Source organism: Dipteris shenzhenensis, chromosome 11, assembly GCF_047967505.1.
Source record: "Dipteris shenzhenensis isolate YYH24624 ecotype China chromosome 11, Dip_SZ_1.0, whole genome shotgun sequence".
Classification (NCBI taxonomy): Eukaryota; Viridiplantae; Streptophyta; class Polypodiopsida; order Gleicheniales; family Dipteridaceae; genus Dipteris; species Dipteris shenzhenensis.
Window position 1 is genome coordinate 53,552,002 of NC_141606.1, and position 22,557 is coordinate 53,574,558.

The window sequence follows — 22,557 nt, forward strand, 5'->3', positions numbered from 1 at the left end:
TGAGAAGTTATGAAGATGTTTATGTAGAACACCTTTGTAAGAGATTTGATTATGCATTGATGTTCTTAGTACATAAACATAGGTCAATATGTACACCACCTTTCAAAGAGAATTGGTGATGTATTGATGCTCTTAGGTAATAGTAGCTCAATGTAAACATTAAAAAGTTTTTTAATGAAGGCCAATACGTGTACACCACCTTTCAAAGAGAATTGGTGATGTATTGATGTTGTGACATGAAGTTGGAGGTAATAAACTTCACGCACCTCTTCACTTCCTATTGCTTTTGAACTGAGTGATAGAGATATTCATCAGTGGAAAATGGACATTAAAAAGAAGCTTTTATACCAAGAGACCACACCATACTATCCTCCCTTATATGAGAATGAAGATGGTAACATCCCAAGTGATGTTGTACTCAAGTATAGGGAGAAGGAAAGGATCAACGGAGGCCATAATCTCAGCAAGCCGGTCTGTGCCAAAGAGAAGAGTGATACGTTGTTGAAAGAAGTTCTTGTAGCTCAACATGACATGAACTAATATATATCCAAGAGTTTGAAGGGGCTGATTGGGTTGGATGGATAGGTTCCGGGGAAACATTGTACCTCCTGCATAGATACCTTTACAATTAGTTCAAAATACTCTGCAAAACTGTCATTAGACACAGAGGCCTATAACTTTTAGTAGAGAAATGATATTAAATATTCAAACCATATCAAGATGCATCTTGAAATAGTCTTTTCTCTAATATAATTTCGTAAGAAACAGAGAAGCAATCAGAAAGATATGGGCAGTTTACTGGGTGGGGGTAAAAACTATTTGAAAACAGAGAGTCGTAGATTTTTTGTTTAACTTTTTATATAATAATTGAAGACATAGGATGATGCTCCTTAAAGAGAGCTTCATGCTAATATAAGTTTCATCCAAATCGGACCATCAAGCGAAAAGTTATGAGCAAAATATTGACAAGGGGTCAAACTGTCATGAAAAACACCTACTCCTTCTACTGGTGCCAACTTGGGAGAATACTACCTCCATGATTAGACTTCATCAACGATCCAAGTCCCATAGAGGTCACCTAAGAGGAAAGAAAGAGCTCCCTTTGTGACTTAAGAAATAGATAAACCATGTATGCACAATGAGCGGCCAAATAGACAACACTTTTGAGCACTTTGGAAGAGAAAACAATGGAAAAAGGGAAGAGACACTCAAAAGAGAGAACCTGAAGTGGCCTTCATTACCAATAGAGTCAGACTCCACTCCAATGCAACTCAAAATACTATAAACACAAGGGAGAAGAAGAGGTTTCATATGTACAAGAGGGAGTGGAAGCTCCAAGACTACTCATAGAGAGAGAATGAACTAGAGAGAGATGGACTCAAGAGTCTACATAGAGAGAGATGGACTCAAGAGTCTACATAAGAGAATATCTATAAGAGGGAGAGAAGGCTCATGGAAGAGGCTTGAGGAGACTAGAGCTACAACAACATGAGGCCTAATGGTGGAAGAGATGTTGACCATCAATCACATAAGCCTGTATGTCACCATCCATGTTCCTTTTGGCTACTCTTACCATGTGTCCCATCAAAAGACATTCAAGACTCTTAAAATATTGAGAAAGTCAAGAGTCTCCCCACATGGAGCCCATAGGGACCCTCTCTTTTCCATATGTCCACATCCTCCTTATTCCACATAGGAATTCTAGAAGGATTCCTCTTGACTCCACACTCCTCCACATGCCTTCCACATGCTTGGCATGCGGCCTCTCTTATATTATTGGAACACATGGACATGAGCCCACCTCTTTATATGACTCAATCTTCCTATTTTCTAAAACCCGATAATATCCCATACATAAATAACTCTCACCCCATACCAAGGTATTTATCATACACATGGTATTTACAATGATCCATTCCACTCATCCTCTCAATCCCATACAATATCTTAGAAAACAGAAATAAGTGAGAGCCGCTAGGCTATCACTTGATACTCAAACTTTTATCAAACATAGAAGAAAACAATACCAATGCTAAATTAAAAATATCAATTTTTGGCGTCACATCTTTCCCCCCCCAACAGATCCTCTCTAGTGATAGAGAGGGTCTACTGGCCCTCAAGGTGGTCGAGCATAGAAGAATTTAAGGTGATACTCATTGGTGCGTTCAGACATCCTCAAGCTGATAGGTTCCATTCATGAACTTCTTTTTGACTTGATATGGTCCCTCTTATTGGCCGATAAACTTTTTGTCTAGCCGCTTGTTCAGATGGCTATCAAATTTGATGACCAAATCTCCTTCTGCTCTTTCTTCTTGCGTAATTTGGTGTCAAAACGGGCCTTGCACCTTTGTGGTTCTCTAAGCCCATAAAACTTCTACCAAGTGCCTATCCCAATGCCTTTTCTTGGTGTCGAAAAGCTTTCCCATTGAATTGCACAACAATCCATTTGTTTTCTCAGCCAAGCCATTACAGTGGGGATAGTATGGCATGGACATGCTATGATTTATCTTTAGCTTATGCACCACATCTTCAATTAGTTCATTTCTAAAAGAGGTTCCTCCATCAATGAGAATTTCCAAAGGACAACTAAAGCGTGAACAAATTTGATCAAAGAGAAATTTTGCAACTGTGCTTGCCTTGCTATTGACCATGGCCTTGGCCTCTACCCACTGAATCGCATAATCTGTGGCCATTAATAAATAATGTGAGGGAGTGGTCCCAAAAGTCCAACCCCCACCTCTCAAATGGTCCATATGCTGGAATAGGCTTCAAGGGCCCAGGAATCTACTGTCGCCTTCCAAACTTTTGGCATACTTGACAACTTCGACACCATTCATATACATTCTTATGGAGGCATGGCCAAAAGTAACCCGCATTAAGAATTCTCCTAGCTGTGCTTGCTGAAGCAAAATGACTAGAGCATTCATGACACATTTCTAGGATTCTCCTTGTCTCCATGGGATGGACCACTCGATGGAGCACCTTATCTTTTCCCAATTTATAAAGAATGTTATCAACAATAGTATAGGGACAAGCCTTCCTTACTAATCTCTGCTGCTATTGTGGAGTTAATCCTTGAGGAAACATGCCTTCTTCCACATATTGATGAACATCTTGCAGTTTTAGCCATTCAGTGTCTACCAAAGAAACCACCCCCTGGTCTGTACTACAATGGCTTGAGTAGCTAACTCATCTGCCCTTTGATTTTATTTATTATTTATATGAACAAACTTGTAAAAATCAAATTGACTAGATAGTGCCATAGCCTTTTGATTAAGCTCCTTCAAATGAGGACTTTTTGTCTTGTAATGCCCTTGCATTTGCTTTATAATAAGCCGAGAATCTCCTCTTACTTCCAATTCTTTAACTTGACTTTGAAGACAACCCTCCAAATCAAAGCATTATACTCAGCTGCATTGTTAGTTGTGATACCTAGAAGCTCTTGTCCTCTTGCCCACACCTCTTGACCTTCAGAATTCATCCTGACTATCCCCTCGGCTCCTTGTTGGCATGAAGGACTAAAAGCCCCATCAAAATACAAGATAAAAGCTATTGGTGGTGTCTCCCTTTCATCATTAATGTCCTCCTTATATTTCTTTTCTTCTCTTAGATCCTGCCATGCTATGAGCAAATCTGCCATAGTGGACCTAGTGGTATTTTCAGTGACAAAAGAGAAAAAGGACTCTTGAAGCTCTGACAACCATTTTGTAAATCTCCCCCAGGATTACGCTTGCGAACTAGATATGCTAATACAGACTGAGAGGTAAGGAAGAAAAAGTGAAAACACCAAAGAGAGGGCTTGTTGCTCCATTTCTTCATACCTTGTTTCCACCTCTGTAAGCTGTCGGCTGGCATAATACTACCTACCTCTCCTTTTTGTAGCAATACAACACCAACGAATGCAAAGATACACTTGGATTTACATAAAAGTCTTGAGACTAATCAAGGGGCTTCAATATTGGGCCCTTACTCATGGCCTCCTTAAGTTGCTGAAAAGACTCTTGTTGCCTCACACCCCATTGGAAAGAAACTCCTTTTCTTATCAACCAGTTCATGGGATGCACTATCTCTGTGAAATCATCACAAAAGCGTTGATAATGCTTGCTTTTTCCTAGAATTCTGCGAACACCAATGACACTCTCAGGACTTGGCAATGCCATGATTGCTTGAACCTTGTCAGGATCCATTTGCAGGCCTTCTTCAGACATAATATGCCCCAACAAGACTACTTTTGTTTGAGCCAAATGACACTTGCTAGGATTTAGACACCTTTTTGCTTCATCAATCCTATCTAAGGCCATCTTTAACTTCTCCATGTGATCTATGCACTGATAATAAATGCAAAAATCATCCAAAAACACCCTTATGAACTTTCTCAAGTAAGGCTCGAGCACTTGACTCATGAACCTTTGAAATGTAGCTGGTGCATAATCCAAAAGGCATCACTCTGTAAGCAAAAACTCCCCAAGGTGTGACAAATGATGTTTTCTTTTGATCTTCCTCCCAAATACGAATTTGAAAGTACCCAGAATACCCATCACATAGAGAATACATCTCATGCCCTGCCACTTGGTCTAATATTTCATCTTGGAATGGCAAAGGAAAATGATCCCTCTTAGTGCATGCATTCAAAGGACGAAAGTCCACACAAACCCACCACTTATTTCCTTTCTTTGGTGTGACAATTATAGGAGATATCCATTCTGAATCATCAAGAGGAAAGATGAATCTCGCCTCAAGTAGTTGTGTTACCTCTTTCTTTAGTGCCTCAGCTTGGATCACCCCCAATCACCTTAAGTGTTGCACAACTGGCTTGTTTTATGGCTTTAACTTAATCTTGTGCTCCACAACTGCTTATTGCAAAGAGATATGGAAAATCATCTAACATATCCAAGTACTGGAGCTTCTCACTACCTGATAGATAATCACCAAGAAGCTCTTCATTGCATTGTTTCATTTAGTGTGCTCCACATCCTCCACATGAAGTGTCTCTACAGGATCTTCTTGCACCACCACCTTGTTCCTTCCTGACTCGTCCCGATCAGCACCAAGACAAAGACTAAAGGCCACTCCTTCCACCCTCACCCTCTAAGCTCGACTCTTCGGAGCTACGCCCTGTCTCTTCTTCTTCATCGGTTAAGTCAGAGCTCGAACTCTCTAATGTTGAAGACTCCTCCTTGACACTTCTTTTTTGTAGATTCTAATGTTGTAGTGCGCCTTCTTATCATTTCCTAGCAAAATCAATTCTCTAGTATCCCACTTTTGAACAACCTTCACCTTGCATAGCCAAGGCCTTCCCAAAATCAATGGATAGGCACGTGCATATGGCTTGGTAGGGATCACCTGAAAAGTAGTCGGCATAGAAATTCCACATACATCCACTTCTAGATTTTTCACAACTCCCAAGGTCTTTACCCTAGTGTTGTTAGCAGGCAATTTGATGCGATAAGGAGAGGTAGTATGAGAGTATTTTAAATCAGCATCTATCATGGTCTTCTCACTCATGACATTAATCGATGCACCTCCATCAATGTACACATTAAAAATCACTTGACCATCAATGATCACATCAACCATAGATACATCATCACCAACATCTATATCTACCTTTTGAACAACATGAATGGCACTTTTCTTCTTTTTCTTCTTTGACACTCTTGTGCTTGCTAGCTTTCCCCATTCTTTCCATAGTTTTGGAGACAAAGCAAGTAATTGACCAAAGGTGATATGAGCTTCCTTTTCTTTAAGGTCATACAACAAGTCATTGCTTCCAATGCCTTGTCCTAAAGGAAAGTCTGACTAGCTAATTCTCCTTCTAGATGCCTTCTTTTTCTTACTACGGTGTTCCTCTTCCTAATGTTCCTCATCTACTTCTTCCTTGCTTTCTTCTTCTTCTTTTGCTTTACCATGCCCCCGTTTAGCCATCATTACCTCTCTTTCCTCATCCCCTGAAGAAGCTTCTAACAAGGATACTTGTTTTTCTTCTTTCTTTCTCAATCTAGGACACTTGGAGTGATAGTAACCTTTTTCATTACATTCATAGCAAGTGACCCCACTCTTATCTTAAGGCCTATCTTCACTCTTTGGTGCTCTAGGTTGTCGTGCATTAACCACATGCAATTTCAAATCAGCAAACTCTGCCATCAATTGGGAGATATTATGATCTAACTCAGAGGACTTTGGTACCCGAGGAGTGCCCATTACCTCCACCTTAGAAGTTGAAGCTGTTGAAGACACAAAAGAGGATTCAATCTTTAGAAAAGCTTCTTTCTTGGTCGCAATGCTAAGTGCCTCCACGTATGTTTTTGGATCTTTACTCATTACTTTTGAACAAAGACGAGGCTCCAAAGCCATAACAAATTTGCTCATCTTTAAGTGCTCCATCCCTATGAGACTTTGAGGGGCCGATGATGCAAATGCCACAACTCGCAAAGCTGCCCTTTCATGCTTTGTCCATAAAGTTTCATGTCGGATTGCCAACGTAGAGACCATCTCACCCTCTCCTTTATAGAACCGGTCCAACTGCAACATCAAAGCATTTGGTGACTCCACTACCCCAAATCTCTGCTTCATTGCAGCCACCACTTGGTCCCAATCCTTCTTGGTAGAGTCCGGCAAGACCTCATGCCAAATCAAGGCTACACCTTCAAGAAAATCATGCAAAATCTCCACCTAATCCTTCATGGACCATCCAGAAAGCCGACATCCTCAAACAAAATCCTGAAGAGAAGACTCTGGGTCTTCCCCTTGGGTACCTTAAAACATTAGAATCTTCACCATGATGAAATACAAAAAGGAAACACCAAGATCCAAGTAATATCCCAAACAAGATCCCACAGAGCCTTAGTATACCAAGACCAACTTATTATGCACATAAGCACTTGTTGAAAACCCTCCACAATGTGATCCTCAATAAAATCTTCAAAAATAAGTGACCAACCAGTACCATGACAACATTATGTATACATGCATTCAAGAATCACCCTTCTCACAAGTGCACATAACAGCTTCAAGATATTGTACTCTTCATCATTTGCATAGCAAAAGAAGTTGAAAGCATTGACAATCACCACTCCACTATTATAGTCAAAAAGTACCCAAAGACTCAACTCTTCTTCACACCAAGCTGCCAGTGCATGAAACAATCCCCAATCTATCATTGTGCCTGCTGATGGTGTTGTCGATTCACCAACATATTCAAGAGTGCAAACATAAAGGATATGATCATGATGACTATGCGAATAGCTTAAGCATCACCTTCACAATCTTCTAGTTCTCTTAAACGAGCTGTAATCTCTTCTAATGGAGTTCTTCCAGGCATCTTCTTTATCACATAAGAAAACACATGCCTATACTAGGCATAACATGCAATCAAGTACACCTGAGACTGTTTAGTAAGGTGGGATGAATCCAATACCAAACATACCTAACATCTCCACCAAAAGATGTGACATGAAGTTAGGGGTAATAAACTTCACGCACCTCTTTACTTCCTGCTGCTTTCAAATTGAATGATAGAGATATTCATCACTAGAAAAGGGACATTAAAAAGAAGCTTTTATACCAAGAGATCACACCATACTATCCTCCCTTATATGAGAATGAAGATGGTAACATCCCAAGTGATGTTGTACTCAAGCATAGGGAGAAGGAAAGGATCCGCAGAGGCCATAATCTCAGCAAGCCAGTCTATGCTAAAGAGAAGAGTGATACATTGTTGAAAGAAGATCTTGCAGCTCAACATGACATGAACTGATATATATCGATCGAGGAAGCTCCAAGACTACTCATAGAAAGAGAATGAACTAGAAAGAGATGGACTCAAGAGTCTACATAAGAGAATATCTACAAGAGGGAGAGAAGGCTCATGGAAGATGCTTGAGGAGACTAGAGCTACAACAACATGAGGCCTAATGGTGGAAGAGATGTTGAATAAGGGAGAGGAGGGCTCCTTTTATAGAGATTTTGTCACCCTCCTTCACCCATTTACAATTGTTGCCTGTAGGTTCCTTTCCCCATCAATCACATAAGCCCATTTGTCACCATCCATGTCCTTTTTGGCTACTCTTGCCATGTGTCCCATCAAAAGATGCTCGACTCTTAAAATATTGAGAAAGTCAAGAGTCTTCCCACATGGAGCCCATAGGGACCCTCTCTTTTCCATATGTCCACATCCTCCTTATTCCACATAGGAATTCTAGAAGGATTCCTCTTAACTTCACACTCCTCCACATGCCTTCCACATGCTTGGCATGTGGCCTCTTATATAATTGGAACACATGGACATGAGCCCACCTCTTTATATGACTCACTCTTCCTATTTTCTAAAAACCCCATGTAACTCTCACCCCATACCAAGGTATTTATCATTCATGCACATGGTATTTACAATGATCCATTCCACTCATCCTCTCAATCCCATACAATATCTTAGAAAATAGAAATAAGTGAGAACTGCTAGGCTATCACTTGATACTCAAACTCTTATCAAATATAGAAGAAAACAATACCAATGCCAAATAAAAAATATCAATTTTTGGTGTCACAATGTTCTTAGGTAATAGTAGCTCAATGTACTCGCAAATACTTTAATAGCAAGATTTTCATGATCATATTAAGCAGTAGAAGAGTATACTATCTATCCTTAGTAAGATATGCATCATAAGAGGTATGTACTTAATCACTAATTCTTTTGTTTTGAGTTGTCAAATCTAGTTCAAAAAACAACATCACTAGTATATTCCAAATTTTTGGACTGTTTTTTAGTCCATTTCTCAAATTGGACTTTACACAAGTCCAAAAATTTTGAATACTGTCCTTCCTCCCTCCTCCTCCTCCTCCTCCTCCTCCTCCTCCCTTCTCCTCCTCCCTCCTCTTCCTCCCTCTTCTCTCTCTCTCCTTTCCCCCCATGCTCTTACATCTTCTTCCTCTCCCACTCCTATGATCCCCCTAAACCCTTAGTTCCTCAACTCTTAACCTACATCAACTACAAGGTAGACGAGTTCTCCACCATGTACTCTACCCTGAACCTTGGATCCTCCTTCTAACCCTTGAAGCTCTTCTAAACTCTGGAACCTCTTCTAAACTTTGGAACCTCCTTCTAAACCTTGGAATGAACCTCCCTCTAACCCTTAAAGTCCTCCTAAACCCTGCAACCCCCAATGAAGGCAAATTACCTCAACCATGATGATGCATGTTCCTTTCACACATGCATGCACTATGTTTGCTTACCACACTTAAGCCTACATCTCTCACCATAATACGGCTCATGGTCGTAAGCGACATGTATGCTACAAACAACAACACCGATATATCTGTAGGTGACAAAAAGCCTTGGAACCCTGCATACTGAGAATACTCTGCTCTTCCTATAGAATCCGTGGGAAAGAGCCAACATTTGGTGCTGCTGTTGGGAAGACTAGCGTCTCAAGTAACGAGTAAACATATGCAAGTATGTGTAAAGAAAAACAAACTACTACTATTTTTCATGAACATAACACTCAAGGGCAAGGAGAGTTAAATTTTTTCCAACTCTAGCCAAACATATCAACCCCAAGCATTAACCTTGGGTTACTACCTTAAGAAATTTTCTTTATTTCTTAAAAAGAATCCACTTGATAAACAAATCAGGCTAGGTAGTGGACATGAATGCGTAGAGCTTGCAATTTTGATCATTTCACCTTTTTACAAAACAGTGATCCGAGCTAACTACGAAAAGTTATGACTCAGGAAGAGTTTAGGGTTTAACACTAAACCTACACCCATTTCCTATAAAAACCCACTCCACACCCTCATTCTTCTTCTTTCACATCTTGCCTCCATCCTCTTCCCCATTCCGAGCCCTTCGCAACACTCCTCCCTCTCCATCGACCACCACCCTACTCCCATCCTCACACGGTGAGTTATTTTGAGCCCTTCTCATTAGAGCGATAACCTAGCCATCCATCCACCGTCCATTCACCATCAACAATCCTGTTACATCAAGAAAGACTTGGAGAGCGTTAAGGTGATCATCTCTTCCTCCCTCTCGATTTCCATCCATCAAGTTTCCTTCCCCCCCTCCACCCCCCTCCATCTCCCTCTCCACCACCCACCTCCACTCCCCTCCATCACCCCCTCCATTCCATCCCCCCCCTTCCCCCCCCTCCATTCCACACACACACACCCTCTCCATTCCACCCCCCCCCTCCATTCCACACACACACCCCCTCCCCACCCCCCCCTCCATTCCACACACCCCCGCCCCCCTCCATTCGCCCCTCCATTCCACCCCCCCTTCCACCACCCTACACCCTCCTCCACCACTCCTCTATTCCCCTTCCATCCCCCCTCCATTCCACCCCCCCCCTTCCCCCCCCTCCATTCTAGAGGATTACTAGAATTCGAGTGAGGCGATGGTTCGAGCGAGGAATTTCATAAATTTTGACATTCTAATGTGATGATTTATGTTCAAAAAGTAGCATGCATTGCTTACTTTTACGGTGGTTGTCCTACCTATGATATATTGAGTAATCAATTGTTTTATAGTAGATAAACAACAATTTCTAAAAATGTTTGGCAATGTTTTTCAAGGGTCAATGAAGGAGGGGTGGAAGAAAGGGGTCAAAGTATGTGTTTTCTTGTGTAATTTCCATTTTCAAGGAAAAATAATAATGGGAGGAGGGAACTCCCTAGAGGTCGCGATATCACGGCCTCTTGGGAGGCTCCTCTTGCCAATTTTATTTGGGCCATAACTTGGTCAATCGGACTCCAAATATGGTCATGTTTGTAGTCAAAACGATGGGAATGATATGAATGAATACATTTATCATGTTAAAGTGTCAAAACTCTAGATATTTAGAAATTTTATACTTATCTTTGTTTCATGGGAGTTGGACCTTATCAAACTCTATATTTAATTAATGACCATAGATTTTTCTCATATAGAGTTTGGGTCCTTGGTTTCCTCCCTCCATCCTAGAGGTGCATACATGGTCAAGGACATATGAAGGTGATCCATATTTAGTTAAAATCATCATGGTCATAAGGTGATCAATAATTTATTAGTTCCATAGTTTAAACATTTTATTCATGTGATCATTTTGTGTACAAAATGGATCAAATCATGTCGGTAGCATAAAAATCAATGAGCTACAAATAGCTGTTTGTGAGGGATTTTTCTAGGAGGATCTTCTATATCATCGGTGGGACTATTGTTTCCATGTATGTAACTCCATAAAATAAAGAAACCTCACATTGCAGGGGTTTCTTTATTTTATGGAGTTACATACATGGAAACAATGTCTACCTTACATAATTCTGAGTGATCGCCTTGAGGTGTAGACATTGTAACATTTCCCCTTTTGTATCTATTGAATAATTGCTAACTTGCATGATTGCTGACTTGCATGGATTTATGATTTATCCGATAGTAAGTTTAATCTTTGTAAGTTGCCAAGAATCATACAAAAAATAATTAAAAACAATCTGTAATAGTGTCATGTAGATTCAACCATTTTTAGTAAAAATTTATTGCTCCTAGAGGTTTAGACAAAGTTCCTCATAAGCATCGCTCGAACTTTGGACTCGCTCGAAAGTAGCCGCTTGATGTTTTGACTTACCCTTCCTCCATTCCACACACACACACCTCATCCGTTCCAACCCCCCCCCCCTCCACCACCCCCCCACCCTCCCCCTCTTCCCCCTCCATTCCCACCCCCCCCTCTATTCCCAACCCCCCTCCATTCCACGCCCCCCTTTTCCCGAGGATTACCAAAAAGCGAGTGACAAAAAGAGAGCAAGCCAAAAAAAGCGAGCGATAAAAAACAATAAAAGATTTATAAATCCCCCATTTTAGTAGAAAAATATAATAACTTATTCAAAAGTGCATATGTTCCCTCAATGCCAGAAGGTTAAACATGCATATAATTTTAAAGCCCTTAACACTGAGGTAGTCAATAGAGCGAGCGAGAAAAAGTGAGCGGGCCCAATGAAGCGAGCGAGTTTTTTTACAATTCCTCCGATGAGAACAAATTTGAAACCGAACTTACTATAGCAAGATGTTGTCATAATAAGCATACCAATAATCAAACTTACAATCCACCCTATCTTTCACTTGAAGAACATAAACTAATTACCAAACTCATAACATAGATGACTATTGAAATACCACTTCACCCGCAAAATGCACTAGACCAAAACTTTCCAAATGTATCCATGGTTCACCACAACAATTATCAGTCTATGAACAAAATGGTGTTTTAAACCATGTTCTAATCCCCCTGACATTCATCATCAAGAAAGTAGTTGCGCGCATGTGGTTTATCTAATTGCCACTCATCATATCTCTTGTCGGCTGTCATGAATCTTGCCATTTTTTCTGCATAGCATGGCAACAAACTACAACAAAACATACATTTCAAAGGAAAGTAAGTCAAAGTGGAACAATGAAAATAATTTCCAATAAGAAGAAAGTCTTGCCATCCTTATGTGTTATACAAAAGACAATTCGCTACCAACAAAAAGCAAAAAAAATCAATTGCTAGATCAAGGCCTTACAAACACTATCCAAAGCATCAAAATTTGTACTTTCTTGATTCAAAGGCACCCGTAAATGTTCACTATCTACCATATTATAAAGATGCTAAATAACACTTTCAAAGTCCTCAATTTTAGCATTCAAAATATATAACAAAAAAACTCAGGGCCAGTAGCATACTACTCATCAAAGGGGTTTGTGACAGGTTCCACTCTCTCTTCTTCCCCCTCTCCATCATGCTCTGACCTGATCCGTTTTCCAGAATGATCTGCCACAAGTGGCTCAACAATGCTATCCATAATACTGTTGTCTGAATCAAATGAAAAACAAGGCCTGCCAATGGCCTGACAAGCACGCATAAGAGGGGCTGTACCACAACCCATCTCTAGAACCAGCCCTCCAGGAACACAGAGAAGAGACATAATGCAACCTACAAAAAAACTACTCCTCTCTAGTCCACCTCGTGCTAGCTGAGAAGACATCGGCATGATTGTCCTTGCAGAGGGAGGTATGTAATGAGTCTAGACATCTTCACGTGGATCAATCAAAAGCTGTTGGAAAAGTGGAAAGCTCTCCTCCCAAAAAACTATTGGATTCTTCTTTGCTCTACGTATTAGAGCTAATACTGAAGATTGCATCTGGAAACCACATGGAGAAAAACATATATAGTATATTGACTTCAACTAGCAAGCATTATAGCATGAAAGATGGCAAAGATAGCATGCATAGGACTTATCCTTCCAAACATAGCATGCATAGGACTAACGAGGAGACATTTGGCAAAGACACTTTTATCATGGAATGCAAACATAGAATGCATGGAATGGTAGCTTACCTTAACACTTTTATCATGTTCTCTACAAAATCCATATGGAAACTTGTCATGAATGATCACACGTCTGACAACCTCCAAGCCCTGAACATATGCAAACCGTTCCATCCAACCAATACATTGTCCTACAAGCAATTAATTTTATTTAAAACTAGTAGAATGGAAACAAAAAATGTGAAATGTCAATTGTGGTATTGTGCCTTACCTGCCAAAGGACATATGCATGCCAACCAACCACTATCAGACAAAGAAGCTGATGCAACTGCAAGCCCATGCCGCACATGGTCCTCGAGCAAGACATTCCAAGTAGGAGTGGATCCTCTCTCATCAAGTGGATAGCCAGATGGAAAATCGAGCAATATAAAATCTGAAGCCCACTTCACCTTCTTACCCATCCTCTTGTAGTCCTGATCTCGACTAGCCACTGTAATAAAAAACTCATGCAAAATAGCATACTTATCATTTCTTTTAGAGTCAGCAAAGTCTTTGCCCATTGCAATGTAATCTCCAACTGTACAAGCAAACAAAGGTGTGATGCCACGGGCCAAGGAAATGTCAGGTGACTGTGATCGATGGAACACGTATTGCTTCACAAGTCCCGAGATTGATTCTCCACCTATATGCAAAAGCAAATTAATTACAAGTAAAACTAGTGTTAAAGGAACAACTACATATGCAGAACACAACAACACCCTTACCTGCACTCTCTATGTGATCCATTTCATGCCGCATAGGACTAGATGGTCCCTCATCTAGAAAGAGAACAATCATAAACTTATTAATGCAATGTCAAAACAAATTGAAGACAACATCAACAAACAATCATATTGTATCTTCCTTACCTTTTTCTGTAGGATGTTCTTGTTTCTCTTTCTCTTTCTTATCTCTCCTTGAGCTTCCCTCCACTTTGTCCTTACTTGCTTCATTGGCTTTTTGTGAAGCATAAGTATTGTACAAGTCTCTTTCTCGCACCAGTACTTGTCCTTTAGGAAAATCTATCCACCAGGGACAATGTGCTAATTCCCATTGAGAGAGACGGTGCATGCCAGGTGGATACATGCATGCAGCATGACCAATCTCCACCCAACTCTTGCACAAATTTGGAATGTCAGAGATCCTTTTCTCTATTGCCAAGTGGGAGAGATATCTATCAACCAAGAAACCCAAAAAAATTGGATGTCCCAAACCATCAAAAGGTCAAAAAATCAAGTGGAACAACCATCAATGATTGTGTAATTACATGAATCAATAGCACAAAAATAGACAAATGAAAAATGAACCTTCGAATGAATTGACAACATACCTATAAACCACCCTATGGGCAGCCATGTCCAACTCAGATAGTCCATCTCCTTTTTTTCCACCCTTGCTCTCCATCTTTGTTTCCTTTGATCTTAGCACCACAAACATATGTTTTCTCCCCTCTAGTTTTATATCCTCCATGTATTGCTGCAATGTGTAATCCTTAGGGGTATCCAAAGGCATGCCCATTGTTGTGATCACCCTCAAATCTTCAAGCACTTTCAATGACTGTCTCTCCACCTTCTCCAAAAATATCTCTCTACTAATCCACCTAAACAGTAAAAGTTGACGCAATTTTATAATAAAAAAATAAGAGTCATGTTATTGGCAAGAAACAAACAAACACCATGAAAGATGATTTGTATTGGTAGAAGAAACACACCCTCTGTACTCAAGGTCGCCCACAGGCATGAAGTACATGTCTCGCATAGGTTTAGTGGCTTCTAACAAAGAAAGGAAAATATTTTTTTTTTCTAATCTCAAATCAGACTTTGCAATGAGTTGGAGCTTCTCCAATGTCACGCAAGAGTCCGCACCATCAAAGCGCAAGGCAAACAACTTTTCCAACCAAGCCTCTCCAAGACCAGGATCTATACAATTCAACACCTATCCAAAGATGACATGTCAGTCACTTAACTTCAAAATAAATGCAACAAAGTATAGAAAATTCAATTCACACCTTTCCCATCCTATCAGCAATTCTCTTTTGAATTATGGTACGCTGCTTTCCTTCTGCCTCTCCCCTTTGATCTAAAGGTAGCTTTGTAGATATTTTGTCCATTGCTTTTTTAAGCTCTGTATTGTACTCAACCTACATACATAAGTTCCAATTAGAGAAAGCAAAGGAGTGATAAAGAAGTAAGCATCAATACAAATGCAACATTCTACCTGGAAGACAAGCCTTGCCAGATAACCTCTTGTCAATGGAAACCATGGCTTCTTCCCTTTACTCTCTTGAGCCCTCCAATTCTCTATTGATTTGATCTCACTCAAAGACAATGTTTTCATAAACACCATAGAGTCACACTCACAAATGTTGTGTGCATTTATGAGTATGTCCCTTAGACTGGGTTTGATAATGGCATGTTCATTCATGCTAGAAAACAAACAGTAAAGTACACAACCCAATCAATAAATGCAAAGTAGCATAAAACACAAATGTGGAGAAGATTCAAAGAGTCCATGTACTTACGAATTCATTCGTTGTAGCCCTGCCAAGAGAGCAATCTCACTAATTTTCCTTGGGTCAATTATTGTGCATACCACTCGTACATGTCTTTTCTTGTTTGTAGGAAAGATTTCCTTGATAACACTCATCCATGCAGTGGTCCTATGATTGCCCTCCCAAACAAATAACATCTTTTGCGACATAAAATGAAAGTCAGTGTTAGACATCACATCTTTCTCAAACTCCTCATCCACCTCTCTCCAGGTGGGAGACCAACTCTTCCTCATATCATCTGTCACAACTATCTCCCCTCCATCACTCTTGCAGACAGATACAATGAAAGACCCTTTCTCCGGGAGATAGCCCTCCACTTGAAATGTACTTTTGAGTGAAGATACATCATCATGAAGTCCTCTCACTCTTGCATAAGGTATCAACCTACACAAGGGAATGCAAGGACACTGGTTTGAATCAAACATCCTACATTTGCCAATCACATCACCTCCTCCTTCCACCTGAACTTCACTATCATCCAACTCATCCTCCTCCACTCTTGGTGGACCTTCATCTCTTTGAGTTGATGATACTTCAACCTCTAGACCCACCACACTTTCTTGCTCTTCGGTTCCACCTACTGATGATTCAACATTGTGATCTACTTTTGTTCCTCTTGTCACCTTTGTAGAATGTGCCACTTGAACTTTTCTGCCTTTTTTTCCTGTCATCCTGAAAAGACAAAAAACAAGGAATTTTTCCAATCATAGTTCTCAAAACCTTTTCAATAAAAACCAAAACTAAAAACAAGAAACAACATGTAACAACAGATAGAGTATAACCTACGGCAGGTTCAAAGGTCTTCTCAAATCTTTCCATATGCTCAAAAAAACATGAGAGCTTTTTCACATATATATATGATAAAGGGTTTGTTTATGAAAACATATGCAATACATATCACGAGGGCAAAGCCCCAAACAGATAATGAAGTGTGTACACCTCATAAGGAAAAAGCTTCAAACAAATATCTCAAACTGCTGACATATATGAATGCAAAGGTGTGTAAACTCGCACTTATGAATAAATATCATTTTACATATCTAGACAAAAATACATGTATCTACCAATGCAATTGATTTCCAGTTTAGGGAACATTCACCCACTTGTGTCCTAAAAGAAAAAGTTTCATCTCCAATGCACATAGTATTTCAACTTGCAGTGGTATCTATACACTTAGATATATGGAATTGCAGTGGCAAATATGCACTTCTATGCCTACCCCTTACCCTCATGAAAAGACACCTTGAGAAGCGAAAAAGGACAGCGCGTTAACGTGCTGTCCTTTTTGGCATCTCAAGCTGTCTCTCATGAACGCTTTTCAGCAAGGCTTTTCTACTCAATCCTCCATGTATCAATACTCACAAGAGGTTGCTTCGACTATTTCATCTTTTGTCTCCAAGTATGCTTTGGTATACAGGTCTTATGGTCTTTGGAATGCTATTGGACTCTTGGAGGGATAGGTCACATGGTCTTTTGATCGCTATGCAAGGAGGGGACTATTGGACTGCCCGAGGGACCAAAATAGGCAACGCGTTAACGCGCTGTCTCTTTTGGTCTCTCATGCAATTCTAGAGCATAAATAGGACTGTCTTCGAAATGCTACCTAGATGCCGATGGTCTACAAGGTTTTCTAAAAATTTTCCTCTTATCTCTACACTTGAACATTGGACTTGCACTCGCTCATTTGTTTTGTGAACTTCTTTCATCCGTTTAAGAGCTGAATATCACTTGAATGCCTCACATGGGAGAGGGTCTGGGTAACTCTAGCAACCACATACATGCCTCGTATATATGGTTTGTAGAATATGGGCACAAATTTTTGACGGCAAGTCCTATAAAATGAAATGATACCTCGGGCTGCTACACAACCAAGTCAACAAAAAACCTGTGAACACCATCGAGTCCTTAGCAACAACCACCGAGCAATGCAAGCAAAATGGAGTAACGAAACAAAATGGAGCAAGCAAAAATCGTGAAGAGCCCGAGGAGATAAAATCCGACACCAAAATGCAGACTAATTAGACTATACAGAAAGGCGTACATCCCATAGCCTGGGGCAGCAAAAGAGGCAGCGCGTTAACGCGCTGCCTCTTTTGCTACCCCAGGCTATGGTGTGTATGCCTTCCCACACTTCCCATAGTTCAACTGCTGTGGTGGCAGTAAAAGAGGCAGCGCGTTAACGCGCTGCCTCTTTTGCTGCCCCAGGCTATGGTGTGTATGCCTTCCCACACTTCCCAGAGTTCAACTGCTGTGGTGGCAGTTGGACTGCCTGGGGCAGCAAAAGAGGCAGCGCGTTAACGCAAGCAGTCCAACTGCCACCACATCCAAGAGAGGGCAGGAAGGTACGCCGACGGCAGCAAAAAGAGACTTATGGCACAGAAAAATACAGTAGGGATGTGCTTCAACTTGGCTGTAGTCCTGGCACGCGAAATGCTATCACACAGAAACTATACATTCAATAGATGTCAGAGTGCTTACCAAAAACATATGGTATAGCGCGAAAGCAGGACTCAAAAACATATGGTTTTGGCATCGAGTTCTTGTATTTTTTGGAGGTGCTGCTGATTCGTGAACGGTGAAAGCTAGCTGTGTTGTAGGCTCTAGCTATGGGCCGAGTGAGGAGTAGATGATGAGCACGTTGAAACGTTGAAACTTTGGAGCAAAGCCGGAGAGGGGATCCATAAAATAATACCTGAGTGCGACGTAGGTGATGAAGAAGGAGGCCTGGGGAGGGAAATAGGAAGCGAGGAGGTTGACGATGGAGGGGGGGTGGGCGATGAGGGCACGGGGTAGCGATGGTGACGCCGAGGAAGACTGGAAGCGGAGCGATGGAGAGGCGAAGGAGGAGCCAAGGGAGGAGGGCAAGGAAGGCGAGCTGGGGGAGGTAAGCTTGGAGGAGGGAACGGATGATGGGGAAGGCGAGCTTGAGGAGGGCAAGAAAGGCGAGCTGGGGAAAATCCAGGGAGGGCAAGGTGGTAAGGCAGGAGAGCGTGAAGTGATCGAGGAAGAGCGCCAACCCCATTTCTGCCTCTAACAGACCACAGATATGATTGGCGACCGTGGCCTCTCCACGCGCTGCATGCGGCAGCAAGGATTCGCTGCTGCTGGCTACTACGCAAGAAAGAACTTGTTGCGAATGGTGCTATCTTCTTTGCAGGTGCGTCCAAGTCTTGCTGCAGGTGCGTCCGGGTTTCATGCAATCTCTGAATCAGCTGGCACACTAAGTTGACCGAGGTGCCGCAATGAAGGAGCGCCTCCGGGCTCAGTTTATTTCCTCCGTTCCAAGTACTTGGAAACTCTGACGGAACGCTGGGAAACATAAATGAATAAGAAGGTTTTTCAAACCTGCGAAGATCTCAGAAAGAGAAGTAATCAACGCGAAATTTGCCGAAACAGCGCAGGATCATGGGACTAGTTGGAGCAAGAAAAGATAATCAACGCGAAATCCCAGTTATGAATAGAACATAGGCGAGCCGACCGGCTTGGACCAATATTTATCTGCAGCGAGCATAGTATAGCACTTCTAATGAGCGTCTGCTAGGATCAATTGCTCATCGTTGCTTTTTCCAAGTAAATGTATTTCGATCTTCTTTCGCCCACACAATGCGCTAATACTCAGAGCTAAAGCAATATGCCAAAGCAAAAAGCTTCTAAACAGCAGTAAATTGTGTACCTTTGTGGAGGGTGTCGCAAGCAGCGTGCCTTCAAAGTTTGCATGTTGTCTCTGTCTGTGAGCCTTCCAAGGTATCCATAATGCTGGCAAGAGCCATCCTGTCTTCATCGATTCAAGAAGCCGCTTCTGATTGCAAGGTCGCATAAAGGAATGCGTGGGCATGCATAGGATAGAAAGAGGCTATGCACACAAACAAATCAGTATTAGTTGGGTGTTCCGTTGCAAACACCGGGTCCAAATTCATGTCAGCAAAGCGTGGATCCATTCCAGGTTCCATCACGAAAGCTAGTTTGTCCTTTGCTATAGCAATGCCAAAGAACAGCGCAAAGCGGGAAAGCGTATTTGAGTAAGGGATTCAAACAAAGCGTATTGGAAAGGGGTGCCCTTTCCAATACGCCCTTCCTCCAGGTTAATCTTGTTTTGGAATCCTCTATCTTGTTTTCAAAATGCTACATAGATTGTGATTCAACACAGCCCGATTTCGCTCGTTTTTTGTCAATGCATCTTGGGCATTCCCAGATCAATAGCTTTACCTGTCGCGGAGGTTTTTTGTGCAGTTATTTGTATTTGGGTCGCTTTTTGCGCGTCACAATTCGTCTTTAATGGCTTCTTTACCCTGCATTTTGCACCAGCACTCTGTGGAGTCTGGACCAAACTGCGATGATCGTCATTATGACATGTTGTAATGTATCCTGACGTCCCATTTTGACATTGCACCTATTGCGTGGGGATCATAAAAAGTGGATTCCGTCCTTGGAAGACACCTTTGCGATGAGGAGAAGTGCCTTACTATCGTGTTAGGCTTATCCCGCGACAAGGAGTTGCTTTCGAAGGTCCTACAAGTCAATGTACTATCGAAAGGATGATTGGAAGATGCAACGCGATGGGCCAGTTCTTAACTTGCTATGTTGCCAGTGGAAATATGCAAGGAAGAGCGTGGAGGAGAAAGGGAGAAGAAGGTAGAAGGGTGGCTATTACGTAGAGCAGGAGATGAAGAGTAAAGCACAAGGGAGGACCATGGGGATGGTAAAGCAATAAACTCCACATGCTAATCCAAAGAAAAACATCATACGAGGCGCAGGTTGCATTTCCTCAACAAACAGGAATTCGAGAACATTGCAAACGGCGGTCGCATTAAACAGCGAGCTGGGGAAGGAAGGCGAGCTGGGCAAGGAAGGCGAGCTGGGGAAGGCGAGCTTGGAGGAGGTAAGCTTGGAGGAGGTAAGCTTGGGCGAGGAAGGCGAGCTGGAGGAGGTAAGCTTGAGAGACGAGGGGTTTAAGGAAGGGGAGTTGTGGGTTTAAGGTAAGCTTGAGAGACGAGGGGTTTACTCCACTCGAATTCCAATGGACCTGTCACCCCGCCTTTAGAGAAACGATTTTATCAGATTTTGCAGGCCTGGTCATTATTAGACGGTAGGAGAAGACGTGGGTATGGGTAACGCCTTGTAATAGTGAGGAGAACACCTTGTAATGACTCATGATGGAAATAGTAATATTGCTCGTTCATGTAAATGTGAAGTAAACTAACACGTTTTGATAGTTTTCATTTTAGATATGGATTTGAAGATACTACTCATTCTAACTATTACTAGTAAAATATAGTAATTATAAATCTTTAATTTTTTTTTTGATATTTTAGTCTTTCAATTATATAAATTTGAAAGTTACTTCTCTTTTTATTCATTTATATTAAATGTACACCCTTACTGAATGAAATGCATGGAGGCGTCATCCAAGTTACTATATGCATGAAGGCATCTTGTTCAAAGATTACCATTATTGTAAACAAATAAACACATCTTGTTCAATAAAGACTTGCAGTTAAACGACCACCTTGGATGCTAATAGTGACATCCATTTGCATTTGACACTTACAGAGACGAACTTGCTTCTTCTCTTCTCTCCCATAATCCCTCTCAGTGGCTCTTTCAACACTTCTCTTTGCTCCATTCTCTTCGGTCTCCAACACATCTATGCCATCTCTTCTTTTGCCTCCCTGCTTCCGGACCCTTTGTGTAGCTAGCTTTTCTCTTGTTCTTTGGTTGGTGTCGTCTGGTGCTACATCTTGGCTCTAGCATTTGAATCATGCCTTTCTCAGTTTTCATTCGCTTTGGAGAACACGAATCATTGACCATTCGTTTTGACACTCCTTTCCTGGAGGTTTCATTGGTGGAGCTTAAGGAACACTTTCACATTGAGAACGAGGACATTGAGCTGCATCAAGAAATCGGAATAGATGAGCTTGCCATTGTACTTCCAGTGGTAAACTTAGAGGATGGTCAGAAAGGGTTTAAGATTAGTGGTAGCCAACAATCAACCTTAAGAGTTCACATGCCCTATAAAAGAGGTTCTCATGGTGACTTTATGAATCATGAACTAAATAGTGTGGTTTCACTGATAGAGAGGATGCCTTTGAATAGTTCTCTTCATGTTGCGCTCAAATCTGCAGTTCGAGTGGAGAAAGTTACTGAGCTTCCTCTAACTTATGATGGATATATTGTCTTCGAACTTCCACCTATGCCTAAGGGTTCACCAATGTCTGGAATGGAACAGAATACTGATGGTCATGTTTGGACAAAATATTCCACATGTTCGCAAGACTGCTTCAATGGTGTTGTGAGAATGAGTAGATGTTCAGGTTATTTGAGATGTTGTAATTTGGATTGTCCTTTCCTTGAACGAATGGGAGTTTTAAATGATACACAATGGAAAGGAAAGCTTAGGAGACCTCCTCTACCTGGTCCCATTGATCCAGCCTTGGGGTCACTTGTGTGCAAGCATTGTGATGCAATACCAGAGTGTGTTTACCTATGCAGTGCTATTATATATTATTGCTTTCCCCATGAACGAGTGAAGACAACGAGATGTGCAGTGCATGTGGGTTTCCATGACCATCCAGTTGAAAAAGGTAGAAGTCGAGCAAAGGAAATGCAAGTAGATGATCTCATTTCAATGCGTGCAAGGTTGAATGGAAATTCCTCTTGCAAAAAAATCGAGGTGTCTGTGGCACA

General features: G+C 41.4%; 2 protein-coding genes across 2 annotated transcripts in view; one reads left to right on the forward strand and one right to left on the reverse strand.

Annotated features, from left to right (window-relative positions):
- The window catches only part of LOC147897171 (uncharacterized), a 47,616-nt gene that overhangs the window by 19,786 nt on the left and 5,273 nt on the right, over nt 1-22,557 (forward strand). The gene's annotated exons all lie outside the window — the stretch shown is intronic.
- On the reverse strand, nt 13,532-15,932 carry LOC147897172 (uncharacterized). The gene is made up of 7 exons (XM_087381875.1): nt 15,844-15,932; nt 15,331-15,462; nt 15,034-15,257; nt 14,758-14,922; nt 14,192-14,496; nt 14,048-14,101; nt 13,532-13,965 (listed from the first exon to the last, which is right to left on the reverse strand). The coding sequence occupies exons 2-7, from the start codon at nt 15,430-15,432 to the stop codon at nt 13,532-13,534; spliced, it is 1,284 nt and encodes a 427-aa protein (XP_087238001.1). The 5' UTR covers nt 15,433-15,462; nt 15,844-15,932.